This window comes from Balaenoptera acutorostrata, chromosome 3, assembly GCF_949987535.1.
Source record: "Balaenoptera acutorostrata chromosome 3, mBalAcu1.1, whole genome shotgun sequence".
In the NCBI taxonomy this organism is placed as follows: domain Eukaryota; kingdom Metazoa; phylum Chordata; class Mammalia; order Artiodactyla; family Balaenopteridae; genus Balaenoptera; species Balaenoptera acutorostrata.
The window spans coordinates 82,199,847-82,223,466 of record NC_080066.1 but is presented as its reverse complement, the minus strand read 5'-3'; the positions used below and the strand labels follow the sequence as shown (position 1 = coordinate 82,223,466).

The window sequence follows — 23,620 nt, the reverse complement described above, 5'->3', positions numbered from 1 at the left end:
GAAAGGTATAACCTTCCAAGACTGAATCAGGAAGAAACAGAAAATATGAACAGACCAATCACAAGTAATGAAATTGAAACTGTGATTAAAAATCTTCCAACAAACAAAAGTCCAGGACCAGATGGCTTCACAGGTGAATTCTATCAAACATTTAGAGAAGAGCTAACACCCATCCTTCTCAAACTCTTCCAAAAAATTGCAGAGGAAGGAACACTCCCAAACTCATTCTATGAGGCCACCATCACCCTGATACCAAAACCAGACAAAGACACTACAAAAAAAGAAAATTACAGACCAATATCACTGATGAATGTAGATGCAAAAATCCTCAACAAAATACTAGCAAACAGAATCCAACAACACATTAAAAGGATCATACACCACGATCAAGTGGGATTTATCCCAGGGATGCAAGGATTCTTCAATATACGCAAATCAATCAATGTGATACACCATATTAACAAATTGAAGAATAAAAACCATATGATCATCTCAAGAGATGCAGAAAAAGCTTTTGACAAAATTCAACACCCATTTATGATAAAAACTCTCCAGAAAGTGGGCATAGAGGGAACCTACCTCAACATAATAAAGGCCATATATGACAAACCCACAGCAAACATCATTCTCAATGGTGAAAAACTGAAAGCATTTCCTCTAAGATCAGGAACGAGACAAGGATGTCCACTCTCACCACTATTATTCAACATAGTTCTGGAAGTCCTAGCCACGGCAATCAGAGAAGACAAAGAAATAAAAGGAATACAAATTGGAAAAGAAGAAGTAAAACTGTCACTGTTTGCGGATGACATGATACTATACATAGAGAATCCTAAAACTGCCACCAGAAAACTGCTAGAGCTAATTAATGAATATGGTAAAGTTGCAGGTTACAAAATTAATGCACAGAAATCTCTTGCATTCCTATACACTAATGATGAAAAATCTGAAAGAGAAATTGTGGAAACACTCCCATTTACCATTGCAACAAAAAGAATAAAATACCTAGGAATAAACCTACCTAGGGATACAAAAGACCTGTATGCAGAAAACTATAAGACACTGATGAAAGAAATTAAAGATGATACCAACAGATGGAGAGATATACCATGTTCTTGGATTGGAAGAATCAACATTGTGAAAATGAGTATACTACCCAAAGCAATCTACAGATTCAATGCAATCCCTATCAAATTACCAATGGCATTTTTTACAGAGCTAGAACAAATCATCTTAAAATTTGTATGGAGACACAAAAGACCCCGAATAGCCAAAGCAGTCTTGAGGCAAAAAAATGGAGCTGGAGGAATCAGACTCCCTGACTTCAGACTATACTACAAAGCTACAGTAATCAAGACAATATGGTACTGGCACAAAAACAGAAACATAGATCAATGGAACAAGATAGAAAGCCCAGAGATTAACCCACGCACCTATGGTCAACTAATCTATGACGAAGGAGGCAAAGATATACAATGGAGAAAAGACAGTCTCTTCAATAAGTGGTGCTGGGAAAACTGGACAGCTACATGTAAAAGAATGAAATTAGAATACTCCCTAACACCATACACAAAAATAAACTCAAAATGGATTAGAGACCTAAATATAAGACTGGACACTATAAAACTCTTAGAGGAAAACATAGGAAGAACACTCTTTGACATAAATCACAGCAAGATCTTTTTTGATCCACCTCCTAGAGTAATGGAAATAAAAACAAAAATAAACAAGTGGGACCTAATGAAACTTCAAAGCTTTTGCACAGCAAAGGAAACCATAAACAAGACGAAAAGACAACCCTCAGAATGGGAGAAAATATTTGCAAATGAATCAACGGACAAAGGATTAATCTCCAAAATATATAAACAGCTCATTCAGCTCAATATCAAAGAAACAAACACCCCAATCCAAAAATGGGCAGAAGACCTAAATAGACATTTCTCCAAAGAAGACATACAGACGGCCACGAAGCACATGAAAAGATGCTCAACATCACTAATTATTAGAGAAATGCAAATCAAAACTACAATGAGGTATCACCTCACTCCTGTTAGAATGGGCATCATCAGAAAATCTACAAACAACAAGTGCTGGAGAGGGTGTGGAGAAAAGGGAACCCTCTTGCACTGTTGGTGGGAATGTAAATTGATACAGCCACTATGGAGAACAGTATGGAGGTTCCTTAAAAAACTAAAAATAGAATTACCATATGACCCAGCAATCCCACTACTGGGCATATACCCAGAGAAAACCGTAATTCAAAAAGACACATGCACCCGAATGTTCATTGCAGCACTATTTACAATAGCCAGGTCATGGAAGCAACCTAAATGCCCATCAACAGATGAATGGATAAAGAAGATGTGGTACATATATACAATGGAATATTACCCAGCCTTAAAAAGGAACGAAATTGAGTCATTTGTTGAGACGTGGATGGATCTAGAGACTGTCATACAGAGTGAAGTAAGTCAGAAAGAGAAAAACAAATATCGTATATTAATGCATGTATGTGGAACCTAGAAAAATGGTACAGATGAGCCGCTTTGCAGGGCAGAAGTTGAGACACAGATGTAGAGAATGGACATATGGACACCAAGGGGGGAAAACTGCGGTGAGGTGGGGATGGTTGTGTGCTGAATTGGGCGATTGGGATCGACATGTATACACTGATGTGTATAAAACTGATGCCTAATAAGAACCTGCAGTATAAAAAAACAAACAAAACAACTAATACTAAACTTTCATTGGGTTATTTGTATGGAAATATGTTAATATAAATGTTTCAGACATTACATGAAATTTCTAAAAATCTTATATTTGTATTTGTATGGAAATATGTATGGAAATATGTTAATATAAATGTTTCAGACATTAAAAAAAAAAAAAGAAATAAATGAAATAGAAACAAAGAAAACAATAGCAAAGATCAGTAAAACTAAAAGCTCGTTCTTTGAGAAGACAAAATTGATAAACCATTAACCAGATTCATCAAGAAAAAGACGGAGAGGACTCAAATCAATAAAATTAGAAATGAAAAAGGAGGAGAAGTTAAAACTGACACCACAGAAATACAAAGGATCATAAGAGACTACTATAAGCAGCTATATGCCAATAAAATAGTCAACCTAGAAGTAATGGACAAATTCTTAGAAAGATACAACCTTCTAAGACTGAACCAGGAAGAATTAGAAAATATGAACAGACCAATCACAAGTACTGAAACTGAAACTGTGATTAAAAAACACAGAAAAGGGAACCCTCCTACACTGTTGGTGGGAATGTAAATTGATGCAGCCACTATGGAGAACAGTATGGAGGTTCCTTAAAAAACTAAAAGTAGAACCACCATATGATCCAGCAATCCCACTCCTGGGCATATATCCAAAGAAAACCATAATTCGAAAAGACACATGTATTCCAACGTTCATTGCAGCACTATTTACAATAGCCAGGACATGGGAACAACCTAAACGTCCATCAACAGATGAATGGATAAAGAAGATGTGGCACATATATACAATGGAATATTACTCAGCCATAAAAAGAAACGAAATTGAGTTACTTGTAGTGAGGTGGATGGACTTAGAGATTGTCATACTGAGTGAAGTAAGACAGAGAAAGACAAGTATCATATGATATTGCTTGTATGTGAAATCTTTAAAAATAAATGGTACAAATGAACCTATTTACAAAACAGAGTCACAGATGTAGAAAACAAACTTATGGTTACCAAGGGGGAAGGGGGGGAGGGATAAATTGGGAGTTCGGGATTGACATATACCCACTGCTATATATAAAATTGTTAACTAATAAGAACCTGCTGTATAGCACAGGGAACTCCACTCAGTACTCTGTAATGACCTATATTGGAATAGAATATAAAAAAAGAGTAGATATATGTATATGTATAACTGATTCACTTCGTTGTACAGCAGAAACTAACATAACATTGTAAATAAACTATACTCCAATAAAAATTAATTTAAAAAATTAGAGTATAACTGTGACATTCATGCAGTTATAAAACTTGTCCAAAATATTATTTAACTCATCAATTAATGAGGGAACCAGTAAGATCTTATAACTGGCTCAAAGAAGATTTCCAAGAACCACACATAAAGATAAGCAATGAGGAAAGCTGAAATAAATTTACAAATAGAGGCAAAACAGATCTAGCCACAAAACAGTCATCAGTTGCATCCCACCAGAAATAATTAATTTGCATTTCTGACAACTCTCAGTTGCCAAGAGATCGTGAAACATCATTGTAGCTGCTGCTCATTTTTCTTCCTGTACTTCACTAATTTAATTCTCCAGCACTTATGCTCAGGTTTGATAAAACTGAAGTTTGTCTGGGAAACATTGAGAGGGAGAATGCCTTCCCCTCCACAGATGCTACCTAGTCCTGGTTCAGTTTATCCCACTACTCTTTACAGTTAGGGTATGTTACTTCATATGATACTTCCCTGGGTCATTACGTAAACAGAGCTCCAGAGCTCACCCCACCACTCCTCCAGGAAAAACAAATCCAAGTGAAACCTTCCACTCTCAATACACTCATTTAATATTTTTCCACTTTAAGTATCATATCACCTTTCCTAAGGAAAGGAACTCTGATATTTTTTTTTCATCCACCAAGGCACCTGAAACAATTCCAGACTCTCAGTCTTCAATAAATACTTTCTACATCTGAAAATATTTTAACATTTATATAAGAAGATCAAGGTACAGAACAAGTTTAAATATTACAGCTTTGTTGACTCTTCAAAAATAAGAAAAGGCTCTTCCCATTTTGCTGTGCCCCCTCTTCATAACCATAGGTAGCTTTAGGTGCAGCTTGTGTTTTCACAGTGCACCCAGCTGGAGTGGAATGGAAATGTAAGTGGCCATGGGTTTTTCTTTGGGAGGAGGGTGTCTGCAGTTGTAGCCAACTTTCTTCAGATCATATCACCATTGCCTACATCCTCAGGCCTGTGCCCTTAGTCTTCTCTACATTACGGTCTCTGAAATTACACTCAGATGCCTACAAATGCTCAGAGTGTGTTTCTACTTAGGGAAGAAAACTGAGACAATTATGAATTTTCAGTTCACTGACATGTTTCACCTCAGAAATTTTTAAGAAGTGGGATAGAGGGATAACATATATCCATTTAGGAGAGTGTATCAGAATCATTTGTTGAGCTTTTCCAAAACATACCCTTCTGTGAGAATCCTAGATTGTACGAGGCAGGTTGCAATGAGGGTGTAGTTTAGCATTGTTGGTACAGGGAGAGAGAGAGAACCATTTATCTAACATTAATAGAATACTATAAACACATTATCATCTATAAATGGTTGGGAAATAACATCCTTAATCCCATCACATATCTCTAGTGAGCCCTCCAAAGTGATGTCTGTGCTTAATACCTGCAGCATTAGGAATGCTCGTATCCCTCAATCACCTCATTTATTGTCAAATATACATGTTCTCTATTACCTTACCTATAAATATTGCAATGCTTTGAGTTTGCTGGATAACAAGAGCAAAAAAAGAAGAAGAAAGAAGCTCTGTGTTTCATTGCATTTCTCAGACACAAGGTTCAGGAGATGTTGGACTTCCAAGGACCACTCTGCATCCTCAGGTTGGCCTATGTGTGCACCATTGTGTGATTAGATCATGGGGAAGATGGGAGCAGTGGGCACCTGTCCTAGAATTGCAAACTAGTATCTGGAAAATACATGACCAGGAGATACCTTCTTTATGAAATTTGACAACCCTGGATGTTTTTCTCATGTTCTGGAAACAGAAGTCAACAACCAAGTTGACACAGTATCTAAACCTGGCATTCTGTAAGCATGCTGGCCACTGCATCTTCATGATCCCATTTCTTTAACTTAAGTGTTGAATGAGAGGAAAAGTCAAGCTGCGAGGATCTGATGTCTGTGATGCAGAGCAACCCTTCAGAGATACTGAGGGAACCTGAACTACATGGTGATGACTTGGCAATGGCCATCTGGTGCTATTTCTTTGTATCTACCTCATGTTGATCATACTGTATTATTCCATTTGAGCCTCACAATTATGGCAATAAAATCTTTCATCTAATACTTCTTTCTAAATGCCTCTGCTTACATTATTTTTTTCTTTTTAGCAATACTTTCATGCAGGAGGAAATGGCCTGAAAAAGAATTTCTTGGAGAAAAGCCCAGATCTTCAGTCTCTGAGATACGCTCTCAGTCTTTATACCCAAACAACTGATGCCTTGATAAAGAAATTCATAGACACTCAGACCTCACAGAGTAAGTAACACATTGGATGTGAGAATAAGTAAACTGAACACAACTAAACTTCAACATAGAAATCATTATAAATAATATCTCTAATTTGACTATAATAAATTAAAGCAGCAATAAGAATGGGTAATTATTATTCATAGAAAATTGCCCAATCTTTAGCAAATTATTTCATAATTTCAATAACACTGGGATATGCTCAATACTAAAACTATATAGAGTGGTTGACCTTTGCTGTTGATTCTAATTTCATAAAATTTAGTAAACCCTAGTTTTGAATATCCATAACTGTGATATTCTCAATTTAGAACAAAAGAGTTAGTGTTTGTTGGTCTTGGTAACTTCCAAAGTAAGAGCATAATTCCCCAAATCCTGCCTTCAAATGCAAAAATCTCCTGCTATTGGGTTTTCAGGAGGGCAACATCATTTAATCCTAATTTTATATAAGAAAAATTCTAACTTACTTTGAAATGAGCCAAGAGCCAAGTATTTTATTGGAAACTCAGATCTGTTTCATGTGGCAAAGTTCCCACCTCATAAGCTTCTAGGATATTACTGTTAACCTTTCTTTCAAGTTGCTTTGTGATTTATTATATTTTGGTAATTCCATGTATTTAAGATCTGGCATTTCTGAGAGATTATTGAAAATGTTCCTCTGAGTCAAAAAAAAAAAAAAAAAGCCAAATGCAGGCTCAAACTCTAGAACATAATAAATTGCCTCCCAGATATAATAAAAAGAAATAAGAGGACACTATCTTCATTCATGAGAGCTCCTTCAAAGGAAGCATACGGATCTTTTTCCTCTGATGAAAATGCTCCAGACTTGTCTATGTTTCATCATGGATATTTTCATTTTTCTAATTACATGGAAGATAATGCCAAGGTAGGTAGGTGCTAGGTAGGTGCTTGACCTGTCTTTAACATTATACTTTGTGCTTTCTGATAGTATCCGACTAAATGCTATAAATACTCCTCTTAATGTGATCTTCAAACCCAGCTTACATTTTAGGATGGTTCCAGAAAGGAGAAAAGAGTTGAGTCATAAAGCCTTGTCAAGATATACATTACTTCTTGAACCCATGATCCCTCAAGGTTTTCTAAACTTTGTAAATATGAATGCAATTCTAACACATCTTATCAGAATAGTGTCATTGCTTTATTCCCAAAGAATGTGAGTGTATAAAAACTTAGCTCTGCTTTTTTTTTTTTTATAGTTTTTTTTTTTTTTTTTTTTTAATACTTTATTTATTTTATTTATTTATTTATTTTTATGACTGTGTTGGGTCTCTTAGTTTTCGTGTGAGGGCTTTCTCTAGTTGCGGCAAGCGGGGGCCACTCTTCATCGCGGTGCGGGGGCCGCTCTTCATCGCGGTGCGCGGGCCTTTTCACTATCGCGGCCCCCCCCGCTGCGGGGCACAGGCTCCAGACGCGCAGGCTCAGCAGTTGTGGCTCACGGGCCCAGCCGCTCCGCGGCACGCGGGATCTTCCCAGACCAGGGCTCGAACCCGTGTCCCCTGCATTGGCAGGCAGACTCCCAGCCACTGTGCCACCAGGGAAGCCCTAGCTCTGCTTTTATAGGTATACATTATGTGTATATACACACAACCCATGTTTCAACAGAGATGTTACACCGAAAAAACTACATATGTATATCAATTTCGGTGTATGGAATTTGGCACACGTGTTGATTTTCTTTTGTATGAATTGTTTGGCAACATCAAAAATAAATAGCGGCGGGGAATAAGAGGATTCATAATCCTAATAATCCCTGACAACGTAACTTATTTTCATCTTGGTCTTTCTTTTTCTTTTTTTACTCCCCTTTTCTGGCTTTTTCTAAGTACACAATTTTTTTTTTTTTTTTTTTTTTTGCATAATTGAAATTGGTAGGCTATGGATATGAAATGGCTTGCCTTTTCTCTGATAGTTACCTTCAACCATGCCGGGTGGAAACTATTTCCATCTCCTCCCTCCCTCCCTTGTCATCCCTCCAACTGCACCCCCCAGCCCAGCATGATCAGGCCCAAAGGTCCTGAGGTGTGAAGGGGACTTGAAGTGCCCTTTGCTCCCCCGTCCCCATCACCCTCTAGATCCCTCTCTGCTTCAGGGCTTTGGGGGCAGAAACTGAAGGGGAGGAGGGAGATGTCTTTAATGCCCCCTGTACAGCTGCGTCCAGTACCTGCTTCCTGAGGGCCCCGTGCTAGGGATCCTCCTATCTGCTCAGCTCCCTTCAGGGAGCCCTCAGTTCTTGCCTCCTGCAGCACCTACTGTGGCTTCCTGCCCCTTGAGTGTCTGCTGCTAGTGTCCAGCCCTCTGGAATGGGGTCCCAGCCAGAAGGCTGCCGCCCAGCTTCCTCCAGTGGGGCCCACCGCAGCTCATATATGCTTTCCACGTCTTTCTTTGGTGATAATGGGGACTTCTCCACTATCAATCACCTGCCCTCTCTCTACAATTCTCCTTTCTACCTGCTCAAATACTTGCTTATACTTTCAAACTGGGGGGAGGGGAGGAGGAAGAGAGAAACACTGCTGCCTAATAGAACATAACCATTGTTCAATCAAAAACAGAGGCGAGCCAAGTCTCATCAATTAATGGATGCAGTGTTTCTGAGCTTTTATCCAGTTCCTTTCTTCCAATTCTATCACAATCCTATCGCAATACTCATTACCATAGACTGAATAATAAAGTTAGCAACAGCACCATATCCCTTATAAAATAGGGAAAGGAGAGATAGAGGAAAATTCACTGACTGTTAGAATTCTGTATGACATACCCCAAAATAGAACATATTAAAGGATGCAATCCCCATTTCTATAACAGTCCCTAAAGTCATAGGTTGTATGTATGACTTCCAAATGCCCGGGGCCAGCCCATATTTCCTTTGGCTTCTAAGGAACCTCAGCTTCTAGGGTTCTTTAACTGACAGAGAAACATAGAAAAGTTGAATTCTCGAGGGTCTTATTTACATGGGCTGCTCTACTCTTCCATGAACATTTGACACGGGGTGTGTTGAAAGAGAGGAACTTGGGTGCCACCCCTTGGATTCCTTTGGTATCCTCCCTGCAGATGCGCATTTACAATTAATAGTAGGATCAACTCTCCCATTTTTGTACCTGCTATCCTAGTATCAGGAAGAGTCCAAAATGACCAAATGAAGTCTCAGTTTCCAGTGTAAATATTGTTGCAATTATTCAAATAATTTTCTAGAACTTGGCTCAGTACCAAATAGCCGCGAATATTTATTATGTTTAATTTTCGTTAATCTAATTTATATTTGGTTAATACAATTTAGAAAGACCATACTGGTGTTATGGTATCTTTCAAATATAAAATTTGAAATGGGAGCTAGTGCTGCTCACTGCAAACCCCTGCTACCCTCTGCCTGAGGAGCCCCATTCAGGGTACGCTGGGCTGTCAGATCCCCAGGAAGCAGCCCTCAACCAGTGAAAGACAGGAAGCTGGCAGATTAAAAAACAGACAAAACGTCAGCTTCCTCAGTTGGGACAACTCTAAAATGAATTCTACGCCAACTCCAGAGTTCCCCTGTGAGATGAAGCTTCATCCCTTCAGGGAAGATGCCTTCCCAGATGGACCATTTACCGTGGAATGCTTGTCGCAACTTTCTGCTCCCGGGGGAACCCAAATCCAGGGTCACGCTGCTGGAAAGTGAGGATTCAGATTCCAGGTCAGCTCCTCTAGATCTAAATCCTGGGCTCTTAACCATTATGCCTGCATCTTCTCGATGCTAATTAAATTATAAAGGCCAAATGCCCTGAATGAATTTTTCCCCATTACTTGAGCTTTTTCTCTCACGATTTCTTAAGTTAGGAATATAGAACTAATTAGAGAAACTCATAAAGTAGTGAACATTATTTGGAAACAAATTTTACATATTTCATTTACTTTATGACTGACAAAACACAAACTGATTTTTGGTCTCCTTCATTTCTAACTCATACTCTACAAGTATTAATGAATCATCATTCAAGTGTTACTTAATCAACATGTTGTGTAAAAGAACTTGGAATCCTTTAGAAATTTAACTGTGCTTTTTAAAGCATCCATATTTTGTTCTCGTATTCTCATAAAATCTTCCCTTACTCCGTTTTCTTCTTTCCCTCTCTCTTGTTAAAATGTTCTTTCACATCTCTTTCTCCTTTCTGTTTTTTCCTGATCTGTGTTAGCAAATTAATTGTAACATTAAATATATGGGAAAAAAACAATGAATATTAATGAATTATTTTTTCACTGTCTTCAAACTGAAAGACATACTTTCTTTAAAAATATTTTTAATTCAGTTTTTACACAAATGGGCTTGTGAGTATAGAAAAACCTGCTGTATATTGCTCACTTATTCTTTATTTTATTCCTCTTTTTTTCCCTTGCTCCATTCTCTCCATTTTCACCTTCCTTTCCTCTTTCTTTGATCTCTTTTTAGAATAGATTTAGATGTCCTCTTTCTCCAGTAATAAAAAAAAAAAAAAAAGGGATAGAGTTTCATTAGAAATTTATGAGCCCAGAGTTCAAATGAAATCCATCAGTTTGGAAAAAACACTGTCTTCTCTCCTCTTTCTATTCCAAATATTGGAAAATAAACAAATGCCAAATGGATAGAGAAGTATTCTTAAATCCTCAAGTGAAACTGAGAGTTCGATTCATAAGAGTGTCATGTTTATTAGCCTAGCAAGGTACTGCAGTAAGAAAACACCATATTATGCTGCATTCACTTAACAAATATTTACTGAGCATCACCTCTGAATAAAGTCCCACACCACGGGGCATATATTCAAAGCTGAACATAGTGTTATGTACACCAGGTGCTCTAATATGGTGGTTCTCAAGCAGAGGTGAATTTGTCCCCCCAGGGCAATTAATTTACAAATATCTGAAGAGCTCTGCTTGTCTCATCTGGGAGTGGTGGTCATGTTACCGGTATAGTGGGGGGAGAGCAGGGAGGCTGTTAAACGTCTTACGGTGCACAGGACAGGCCACAACAAGAAGTTACCTAAAGTCTCCAGGTGGCAGTAGTGCTGAGGTTGGGACACCCTGCTCTAATACTAGACTGAAACAACATGAGAAGTGATGTAACATGTCATGTTAGAAGAGGGAAAAATTTGCCTTGGGAAGACCGGAAAGGCAGAACAGTCAGTGGGAAAACTGAGTCATGAGGAGGTAGAAAGAGGAAGGCATTCTGGATTCAGAAACTGTCCAGGAAAGAATATCCTTGCATTCTTAATTTTAAAATCCCAACATGTCAAGCATATCCACAGTATATTTTTATGAGGAAAAAGTGTTTATTTTGCTTTTAAAGCAAAATTCACCATATCACCACTAATAGATAGGGTTAAAAAGTACCTTAGAGTTCCTTGCACTGTTAACTATTTTGTGTAACATTAGTAGAAATTATTTTAGTATTTAAAGTAATTACCATGTTCTTCTCTTGGAGTTGGCCCTATGGCTTAAATTGGGTAGTTAGCTTGAAAATTTATACTTTTTTATTGTGGTTTCTCAAAAATGTGTTACTTACAGTTTTAGAAGCTGGTACAAAATTCATTTCTTGAATCTTAATTACAATATTCATCATCATTTTAAAAAAAGCTTCTGTAACAGCTATTTCATTATACCAAGGGCTCTTTGAATATTTCATGCAGTAGCAGACAGTGAAAAATGTATAAAACTTTAACATATTAAGTAGAATTCTTTTCAATGGATAACACAATTTGGAATGAGGCATAGAATGATTAATTGCTGACCTATCCTGTGTCATATTCTGTTTCCTTACCTGAGCATTTATTACAGCTTGAGGAGCCTAAATCTAAAAAGCTTTAAAGACAAAGGGGATTTTTTATGTCTAAGTTACAAATGGCTCATAAAGCAAAAACAAAAAAAAAATGACTGTATCTATTAAAATATATGAAGTGAAATGTCTTTATTCTATAATCTGTCCTCTTTTTAACTTTTTATGAGCAATATCTTTGAGTCCTTGCTTATTTGAAATTTCTTAAAATTTAAATCAGATCGTTTTGGCCATTATAATAACTTGTTTCCTGCTAAAGTAGAGTATAATATATTTTAATCTGAAATGTAAATCAGATAGCTACTGACACATTTTGAATCTACGAATATGCTTCAATACATTCATTATGTATAAAGCATTAATTATCTCTAATTATGTTCTTCAAATTACAAAAAGTATGTCCATAAGAAGAAAAGAAACCCTTTGTGAAGTGGTTCACTGTAGAAAAGGTCTCTTCTTATCAGAAATGTAGAACTTAACATTAATAATATTTAGTTGACAGAAGAGCTGGCATCAAAATAAAGAGATTAGCCTTTAGGCCAAGGGCCACAGCGGAAACTCCACCTTGATGCCACCTATGGGAGAAAATGCTGAGGAACATCTTCAGGCTAAATAAAGTTCATTTAGCCATCTTCAATTTAATACTGATTTGAAAGCACAGTCAGAAGTGGTCTCTCATTTTAGCTAATAAGCCTTTCAGAGATCACCAGAATCCCCTCCAACACGTCTATGCCCCTGTCTTATCCTTGGGACAGTGGGATTCCACTAGCTAGCACTGCCTTCTAAGACAAGAGGTTAGCATTTCTTAGGGGTGCAGTGGAAAAATTGAGGAGAATTTATGCGATTTGGCTCTTCAAATATTGCAGTTGGTCTGATGCCATTCAACGCTGGGTGAGGCTCTTCAGTGCAGTCAAAGAGCTGTACACAAATAACTTTAGTAGGAGTGGTGATGTGATACGGTCTGAGCACACTGAATCCTTTCCCAAGGTAGAGATGTGTTAGATAAGGTTACAGTAATGCTGAGCAATGCTGGGCACTGAAAGCAAGTTGTCCACCACTGTGCCAGTCTTCCCAGCCAGTCCTGCGAGGTGAGTAACTCCATCCATGCTTGTCAGGTTAAGAAATGAGTCACAAATAGATTAAGAAACTTGCTAAAGTCATATAGATAAGTGGCAGAGACAACGCCCTTCCCACTATTTCACACTTATTTTAGTCAGCAAAGAAAGCAGAATATTATTACTTCCTACACCCCGCGCTTTCTTCTCCATAGATTTGAATAATTGGGGTTACACTTCATACTTCTTACTTCTCATTTTGGTAAGACTAAAGCTCCCTTCTGTTCAGGAGGTAATCTTTCAGTTGGTATCTTTTTCACATCAGCAACAAACTCTCTATCCCCGAACGTCTTCCTTGCTTCCCAGTTTCTTCTCATTCTGGGCCCAGTTACTGGGCAGACTTAGTGGTCAGGGCATCTTTTGAATGTTAATTGGAAGTAATTGTACTGTAGGAATCTAAGTTGAGAATAAGAAAATGCATCCTGCTTTCCAAAAGCCCTTTCTAACATAGGCTGATTTCACTCCTCTAGAGTCTACTCTGTGTGTGTGTGTGTGTGTGTGTGTGTGTGTTTAGGCTATTGCTGCTTTGGTCTTTCTTCTCTTTTCTACTCTTCTCACCCTTGTCCCCCACCAGCAGAAAGATCATTTTGTACCACTCCCCTTGCACATAGACTCATATCATGAGTGCTAATCTACATTTCTCTCTTCTCCCAATGTAAATCCTAGAAGACAGGGCCTTGCTTACTCATCCCTCAAATCTAAGTGCTCAGTATCGTGCTGGATACAAAGTAGGTGCGTTAGTGAATTTTAGAAAAAATAAATGCTGGGAAATTAAATGCAGAAAATTTTAAATTGTGTGATATGACATAGTCCTCATATTTGAATTGATGCCATTACAAATCTTTATTGAAAGCAAGTATATTTACAGCCCAAAAGAGAGGGAGAGAGAAGAGGGGGGAAAGAGAGAGAGAGAGAAGTTTACAGTTTGATGGCTGATAGTGTTCAGTAGTTTCTGTACAAGGTAGAAGATAGTAAGTGCCACTGGAGAAATACAAAGGGCTATATAAAGTTAGATGGAGAGAATAAGATCACGGATTTGTATTAAACTCTTGAAATCACCATGTGTTATTCAATGTTACATGAACTTAAACATAACCAGGAAAAAATGAAATACACTACTGTGTTCAGTTTAGGTCACAGATGCATTCATATACCCTTTCATTTGACTCATTTTTAGGAGCATTTGCCATGTGCCAGCCTTTGTGTTAGATGCTAGTTAAAACTACAATGAAAGGCTGTGCTGAATATCTTCCATTTGCCCCTTCAAATCCACCCTACTTTCTCCCTGGGGCTGGGGCGTATTGATTACAACAATAGACTCTCTTACTCCTTGTTTCCCATTGGGTTCAGCCAGTAGGGAGCCCCTGCAAAGCTGTGGGGGAGGCAAGAGTGAGGTAAGGTATTCATTCTGTCCGCTCCCTCTGGGCATGATCCATTCATTCAAGCTGACTTTGTCCTTTGACTCTAAGCCTCTCAAAGTTGCCTTGCCTAGAAGACTCTCCTTGTGGACCACAGTAGCGACTTCCGCCCCTCAGGCTTTAGGGATTATGGATATTAACAGCCCCACTATCCCTCGTGTTTTCCCTAACCCACCACCTAAACCTTCACAAACAGTCTCTTTCTTAAACCATCCAAAATTACCCTAATTTGAGTTTCCATCTGTTTGCTAATGATACCCCGACGCATACAAAGGCAAATCTTCATGGCTTTGCTAGGTTTTTCTTCCATGCCAACTCTTTCGCTCAGGTCATCAAAGATTAACATTTTAAAATAAACAAATCAAGCATCAGAATAATTATCTTTGGAATGAGAAACAAAAAACATTGCATTTTGATGACTGAGCTACCCAGAATGAACGGAAGAGTATATTAGCTTTTCACTCACAAGAATATTTGTTATACTCTGGCCAAGTCATCAAAATCCCAGCTCCCACTTTCTCATAATGCAGTTTATCTTGCTCAGTTTCATCTCTGAAAGCTGGAAGTCAGATTGAGACAACTGGGAGCCACTGGTGAAATTTGCAAAGTTTAAGAGCCCTCATAGCACAGACTAAGCAGGTGTTTGTTGTATGTCGTGTAATGGGGAAATTATCATTCTTTGTGCGCTCATCTAAGTATGCATATTTCTAGGTCAGAAAAAGGGTACTTTCATTATTGCTTCATTCATTTTTTAGCATAAATAGTTGAAAGATTAATTTTTCCATAACAGTACCCATACAACTGTGTGTAAGGGAAAGGTATCTTTTCATTTCTCAATTGGGTGAGAACTAGATCTCATTCCAAGACTATGCAGAATATCAGTGGTATTAGAACACTGCTTTCTCACTTAAAGTACTCTCTGTTAGTTGCATCTTAAAGGCTAAGTTGGATTTAAACAATTCTGATAATGAGTAATGGGCATATTTTTCTAAAATTAAACCAAAAAATTAAATAAAAATTATTTTGTTTCTAAAACAAAACAAACAACAACAAAAAGCACTTGACATTGGCATTACTTTCAAGGATCTAATGAATAACCACTCACACTTGGAGTTTACTATAGTTTATAGGCATCTTCAAATACCTTTTTTCTCACCTGAGTCTGAGAACAGCCCTGCAAAGTCAGACAGAGGTCTTTGGATTATTGGTCTGATATTCCACACTGCCTCTGGGTGCTCTTTTGAGATGGTCATTTCACCCAAGAGCAGTAGTTGCCATTGAAGTGATTTGAGCAAGGGTACAGTGTGCAGAAAAAGACTGAAGGGAGACAAGACAAAAGAAGGCAGCCAGGTTGGAGGCTAGGCTGTGCGAATAACTATGGAGACATGCGAGCAGGTTCAAGATGTCGTTCAGCATTCTAATAGGCATGAGCTGGTGAAATAAATCTTGTCAAATTAATAGAAATTTAGGATAATAAATTTCTTTTATAGGGTATTAAAATAAAGCAATATTTACTTCTGTGTGGTGAAATTATGTTTTTTTTCTGCCTGCTTATAATTTTCTGCACTTTCAAATTATCAAAGAAAGTCCAGGCATTTCTGTTGAATCATAATTTTAAAAGAAATATGTGGAGAACACACTTTGATCTGCAAAGTAAATTAGTTTCATTGAATACCAAGGTATAATCAGTTCAAGGTGGTAGGTTTTAATGTCTTTCAGGACCTTGGATTTAAATCTGTGGGATGAAATTAACAGCCCAATTAAACCTTCTCCTTACGATTCAAAGGATCTCAAAATTGCTCTGTTGGTAGGAGAATTTTAGAGTATGAACTACACATACGTGTTATATTTACAAACATATATATGCTATATGTGTATATGTAATTTAATTATTTATAAATCTTATTTTATGAAGAAAATGACCAGAGTAATTGTGTAATGCGTTGATTAAAATTAAGCAAATGCTAAATCAGTGATAAAACAGGTATTCTTAAAATTATCTAACACTTTCTTATTATGGGTAATTATGATATTCTTCAATGTTTTTGTTATTTTTGTTATTTTTGTTTTAGGACTGATTAGAAAGTGAAACAGAGGTTAGGATCAGTTGTTGGGAATTTTATGGAAATGCTGACAAACTGAGATGTCAGAAAAACATTCTTCAAATCACTGAGTCAAGAAAGCAAAACACAAAACAATTTCTCTGGATCCTCTGAGCCGTAACATCTGTTTTTATTCACTGAGAACAGGTTTCTGTGATCAGTGGGTTCAGTAGCATTAATTGAAAATTGCAGACTATTGCTTTACAACCTCCATGTGCCCTTTATAACTGTTTTGTCCTTTGGTTATCCCGTGGCACTAGAAGTTAAGCCTTGCTATTCAGTGTTTAATTTATCTTAGAAAAAGAAATAAGAACTGTGTTAAGTAAAATGGAAATAGTAAATCTCAATCTTTAAAGGTTGAAAGTCAAGCTTGTATAAACCTCTAGCATAAAGGTCTCTGCTTATTTATGGAGAAGAAGAGGCAAGAAATTGGTATGTTGGTTAAAACAGGGAAATGGGGAACCACGCAGTCATGGCCCAAGCATCTGCTCTACCTCTGCTTGGCTATCTGACCTTGAGACAAGTCACTTAACTTCTCTAAGCCTCAATTTTCCCATCTGTAAAATGGATAACATAGCAATTCCAAAGTCCACTGGGTCCTGGGAGGATCACAATGATAATACATGTGAAGTGCTTAGTGCACAGCAATCTCTCAATAAATGTTAATTTTTAGTGCATCACTGATATTGGGCACACTGTCTAAAAAGTACCTCTTTCTTTTACAAACATGAACAGAGAGGAACTGTCTTAGGATGCAGCTCTCTGAGCAAGGAAGCTGATAGTCAATCACATGCTCCTCTGTGAGCTGTACCTCGTTACCAAGGGGCTCTCAGAGTGACTGAGAAACCTACCACACTGACACATGAAGGATTCACACCTGCAGTTTCTATGAACTTCTTCTCCATACACGCCATGGTTGTCAAATAATTGTATATTTTTTGAACACTTGGTATATGCACAAGGCGCTATGCTGGTAGGAGACACAGGGGGAAAACTCTCTGCTCCAAGGAGCTTACAATGAAGCTAAAAACAACTACATGAGAGGGAAAAAGCATCACACAAGGTAGCTTACGCTAAATACCAGGTGAATCTAAAGACCAAGTACTAAGGGCTTTCAAGGAGAGAGAAATGACTGTGGGCAGGAGAGTTGGGAGGATTCAGAGAAGTGTGGCTCAGGGTGGGCTTTGACAAATGTCTGAGGTTCAGGTAAGAGGAGAAGAGGAGGGCACGTCTGCAAGGCACAGAGTCCACATCGACAGGAAGAAGTACTTCTCAAAGTGGAGTCCCAGGAGTAGCAGTGTCAGGGCCTCCCAGTGCGTCAGTCAGCTCAGACCACAGCAACAGAATGCCACAGACTGGGTGGCTTAAACCAAAGAATTGTATTTTCTTATAGTCCTGGAGGCTGAAGGTACCAACAGATTCAGTTTCTGGTGAGAGCCCTCTTCCTGGCTTGGAGGTAGCTGTCATCTCCTGGTGTCCTCACATGGTGGAGAGAGCACACTCTCTTGGTGTCTCTTCATATAGAGACCCTAATCCTGTTGGGTCAGGGCCCCCCGAGTCTTATGACCTCTTTTAACCTTAATTACTTTCTTAGAGGCCCTGTCTTGAAATACAGTCACATTAGAAGTTAGAGCTTCAATATATGGATTTTGAAAGGACACAAGCATTTGGTCCATTAACACCTGACAACTTGCTAGGATTGCAGAATCTTAAGCCTCACCCCCAGTGCTGAGTTAGAGACTCCAGGTTTAAGGCCCAAAAGTCTGTGTTTTCACCAGCCCTCCAGGTAACCGAGTTTGAGAACCACCGGAGTAAAGGGTCTGTAGGGAGGAGTGAATGGAGGGGCGATGGAAGAAATAGGTTATGATCAGAACTTGGAGAGCTTTGAATGTCAGGCCCAGGAGTGTAGAGATTGACCTGCAGTCAATGTGAGGCCCAGAAGAAAGGGGAGGTCAACAGATTAACCTAAAGGACTCATGCTATTCCATCTACTTTTGCATAGGAGGGAAGGAAGAAAGGAAGGAAAGAATGCAGAAAAGAAAGGAGGGATGGAGAGAGCAAGGGAAGGAGGGAGAAAGGGAGAAGGAAGAGGGAAGGGAAGGGAAGGAAACCTCTTGGTAAATAGTTTTGCAGTTTAAATATTTACAGTCTAAATGTAGTAATAGCAGGAACAGACAAGAAAGGATGAATATGAGAAACATCATGAAGGAAGAAACTACAGGTCATTACAAAATAAAGCAAGCAAAGGAGAAAGAGTGGTAAACTTAGGTAACCTGTAGATCAGTGAAACCTACTGCTAAGCAAAATGTAGAAGCGTTGATGGGGAGCTGTTTTGATGCAAGTGATAAATTCAATTTTATTTACGTCAGTGTTAATAGCAGGACATACAAGGGACTATGTCCACTGGGCAGATGGGAAAGGGAGTGGAGAGAGTGGTTGGTTCTTCAACTACGTTCAGGAGGTGATTCCTGAATCCTGGGGAGAGGGTGCAAGCTCTGAGGAAGGGCACAGAGCAAGGAAGGATAAGTGAAATCACGGAGCAAGCCACCATTCAGAGGGAAAGCCGTGGCTGGGAAACAGAAGGTGAAGATCAGGGCAGGGTAAATACCAGTGCCATTTAAGCACTTTTGCTACTAGCACCTTAAAAGGTCTCTGAGTCTGAGCAGTTCAGAAGGGACAAGTTTATAGCTCCCTGTGAGTCCTGTGGGTAAATCATCATGCTCGTGACAAGGGCCAACTAGGAAAAATAGGAATTATGAGCATCACTGCTATTAGCCTACTGTTAAACCGGGTGATGGCCTTCAGTACCATCAGAAAGACCTACGGGTGCTGACCATTTATATGTACTTAAGAAATGCGTTAATTACTTCATTTTGGGTTTCTGTAACAATAAATGTGTGGTTCTCAAACTTTAGTGCACATGAGAATCACCTGCAGGGCTCGTTAAAACACGGACTACTGGGCCTCACTCTTACAATTTCTGACTCATTAGGTCTGGAGTTGGGTCCGAGACTTTGCATTTGTAACAGGTTCCCAGGAGTTGCTGATGCTCCTGGTCCGGGGACCACACTTTGAGAACTGTTGTTAAGCCTTACACAGAGGCACGCCCTATAATGACGTCACCTGTAGCTCATTCAAGGCATTGGCTGCAAACAATCATTTCAGGCAATTTTTTTTAGTGTTTCCAGGTTGAAACCTCTAGATCAGAGCACTGGAGAAGCATAAGAAGAAAGTATGGAGTCAATAAAAATGTTTTTTTTCCAAATGAAAGTATGTGCTTTACAGCCTCAAAGGAAGAGCCTCATGTAGACTCCACACACACACACACACACACACACATCCTAAAAGGTAAAATACAGAAAAGTCTTTATGAAAGAAAACAAAAACACTTTCTTCTTGGCCAAAGTTGACATTCAGGCCTGCATATTTTCCTCACATTCTCCTCATATTTTAGCTTTCACTTCAAATGGCATTGCCTTTTTAGTATAGTAGAAGAACCTAGAAACTTGACTCCTGCCTGTGATTCCATACAAAAGGGGTTATTTTCAATTATTTTCAGTTCAGTTTTTGTTCGTGAACAATATGATGTGATTGAAAAGCCAATTTCTATGGGAAAACTTGGCCATTTACGTATGTGTTTATAATGTAAAATTTTGTGATCGGTTTAGAATACATTAGATCCTCTAGCTCTAAATTGTATGGCTGTCTTATGTGCGGTTATGCCTCATTTCATTTTCCACTGGAAGTCATTTCATTCCCTTGGTTTATAAACACCTTGAATTCTCTTTAACTGAAAAGACAAGGTAACTTGATAGAGCATCCCCCTTAGCAATAATAACCCCCAAGGTAGAATCAAACTAAGCAGAGCAAAACTATAGGCATCATGTCCTACATCATTCAAGAAAGGAAAGAAAATGGTGCTGAAAGGCAGGAAAGCCACTATGAAGAAATTCAAAAGAATAGATGAATAGACGGATGTACTGGAAATGCAAATGAAAAATGTCAATTTTTATTTTCCTTTGGAGTAGGCCAGTTTGGAAATTAGCAGGTAAAAAGTTGCAGTTATTTAGATGGCAAGGCTAGTGAATCCTAGACAAACAGGGTCCAAATGTCCATTATACAAAGCATACCTGTGTATCCTACTTGATCCTCTCAGTGATCCTATAAAGAACAGGAGACTATACGCATTCTCCGATGAGAAGACAGGTCTTCAGGGTGAGATTGGGTGACTTGTAAGAGTCACATCACTATTAAGTAGTAGAACTGGGCTCAAATCCAAATTTTTCAAACTGTAAACACAGGACATTTTTCACTAACCAGCCCACTAACCAAAGCTTTTATCGGAAAGCTGATTTTTCTAACATTTAGAGTAATGCTCTGGACATATGAGTAAAACCAATTTTGGCCCATAGTCATTACTCCTTGTCATTAGCCTACCATAAGTAATCTATATGAGCAGCAGAATTAAGATGTAATAAAGTCTAATAGAACCTCTTATTATTCGTGTGCATACAACAGTAACCAAGATGGGTAACTATAGACATTAATTCAACAGACATTTATATATTGCCTAAATCTTTTCCCTGGCACTGGGGAGTGTTTGGGAAGTATAGTTAAAAAATAGTTTTTCCTCCCAATCTTTGAGAAGACAGGAACTAGAAAGGTGAATGTACAGAAGAATCACCTACTGAGGGATATAATTAGGTTGGACAGACTGTTAAAGCCATCAGTCAATATTAATTTACCAGCAGCACAGCCACTTTTCATCAGTTCCCTTATTCATTCACTCAACATTTAATCATTCATAGATTCATTTTATACACCATATGGCTAGACGCTACCCAGATAATTTGTTTCCTTCCAGCAATCATTTATTACCATTGTAAATTGTGTAAGTCTATTGATTGGGATTCAAACTTAGATTTCAGCTTCTGACTTTTGTGTCATGTTGATTTGATACAATACCTATGAAGTGACATGACAGAATATCAGATGGCAGAATCTCCTTCTACCAGTGCCATTCAGAAAACCCATGAAATATTTATATGGCCTGAAGTTTCCTATGTGCCCAGAGTCTACTGTGGGAAACAGAGTTTTCTAAACTCCTTCCCAGTTCTTAAAAACAACCAGCAAGCAATTAATACAACTTACTCAAAATGGCTGGTGTAAAAGGCAATTTGGACAGAGTATGGATTTGCAATATTTTAAAAGATTATGTAGTTTTATAACTTCCATGTTTAAATAACTGACAACAAAGAAGTTTGGCATTGGTTTTAAGGCCTCTGTACCCTCCCCCCACTTCTCAATTTATAGACATTTCTGTTAGGATGGGGTTCATCCCAGTAGGCATATGTCACTCTGCCCCCTTCCCCAGACAGCCAAATTTCTAGGGAGGGTATTTGTTATACCAAGTTTCAAAAGATAATAAAATTGGTCCTGGGCACTGACCATAGGTGAAACACTGTAGTCTCAGGAAGATGGATTTTGTCTAATTCTTGGATCAGGCAGAATCAAAGTTGTAGAGATTTGAAATCCCTAGATATGATGGTTCAGCAATTAGCCCTAGAACCCAAAGCATTATCTGCTCAAATACAAAGGAAATGCTAATATATTTTAAATTTATTTTCTCAAGTAAATTGAAATTTCCTCTGCGCATATGGTCATATTATCTATTTCTTCAAAGCTTGGCTCTGCCATTTATTAACTATGTAACATTGGGTAAGTTATTCATTTCTCTTTGCCTCAATTCCATTATCTGTAAAATGAGGATAAGAATAGTACCCCCAGTGTGGTTGGTGAGAATATTAAATGAATTAATATATATAAAGCTCTTAAAACAATGCCTAATACTTAATAAGTACTTTATAATTGGATTCTCAATTATAGAACTAGTGATATTTTATTGTTTTTGTTTAAATTAAGGCAATTGTGTTTTCATCTCTTATTTTGCCAAGAAAACTCTATGGAAATCTATTTCCTAGCCCTTATGCTAAGAGTGGTTTTAGTGATGCAAGTACATCACTTAAGTGTATAACATTTTTCTCCAGAAATAATTTAAAGTTCTTGGACAGCTTCTATTTGCTTCATTCTTTGGCTCATTTGAACAGACTCAAGTTTTGAATGATTTGTACTCGATATTGTATAGAAATGTAGCCAAATAATTGAAAGATAATCTTCTGTTCCTTTTATTATTCACTTCATCTCTTGAAAAATGATTAGGTGGCTAACAGATTTTCTCACAGCATAACAAATATTAAATATAAAAATGGCTTTAAGAACTTTCAATGAAAAAAAGCATCTTCAGTAGCAATTATAGTTGTCTATTGAGTGTTTTAGTGTTTTGACTGAACTAACTGGCAGTTTTGGTCAAACATCCAATATGACTGAGTCTCGCTGAATTGGACTGGGGTTGAGCTACTTAGTGTGAAAGTTCAAACCAGAAATATGTGTAAGTTCCATTTTAGAGATTATATTTACCAAAATGTTGCCTTTTCGTGGCATATAAATATGCTTAATACAACTGTGGGCATTCTTTCTCCCAGAAATGTTACATTAAAAAGAATCTTTCCTGTAACACATGCCAAACATGCCTCCCTGTGAATTTTAGATAATTTGTCCCCATAGAAAGCTGACTACAGAGACCAGCCAATTATAGTGTTTTTAGTTTTGTGGATTTTTTTTCATCTATGAATGGGAATTTAAATAAAAATATGTCAAATGACTTTAGGTCCAGACTTACTCTGAGGAGCTACCCTCTGCTATGCACGTGTGCAGACACAAGCACAACAACTCAAGAGGCCAAGCAAGAAAGGTCTCTAGGGACAAGTAGTGAGATCACGTGTGAGACATTACACAGAACTGGCTGCCCAGAGAAAGGCAAGAGCCAGAGGAATCCTACCAGGTTCACTAGGA

General features: G+C 38.0%; 1 protein-coding gene across 2 annotated transcripts in view; it reads left to right on the top strand.

The window, feature by feature from the left end:
- UNC13C (unc-13 homolog C) overlaps positions 1–23,620 on the top strand; it is a 590,366-nt gene that overhangs the window by 532,789 nt on the left and 33,957 nt on the right. For both annotated transcript variants that reach the window (XR_009007737.1, XM_007194906.2), the window contains one exon: positions 6,135–6,282. Coding sequence is in view for 1 of the 2 variants with exons in the window: in XM_007194906.2 (XP_007194968.2) it covers positions 6,135–6,282 (148 nt within the window). In the remaining variant the exon portion in view is untranslated. The remainder of the gene's footprint in view (positions 1–6,134; positions 6,283–23,620) is intronic.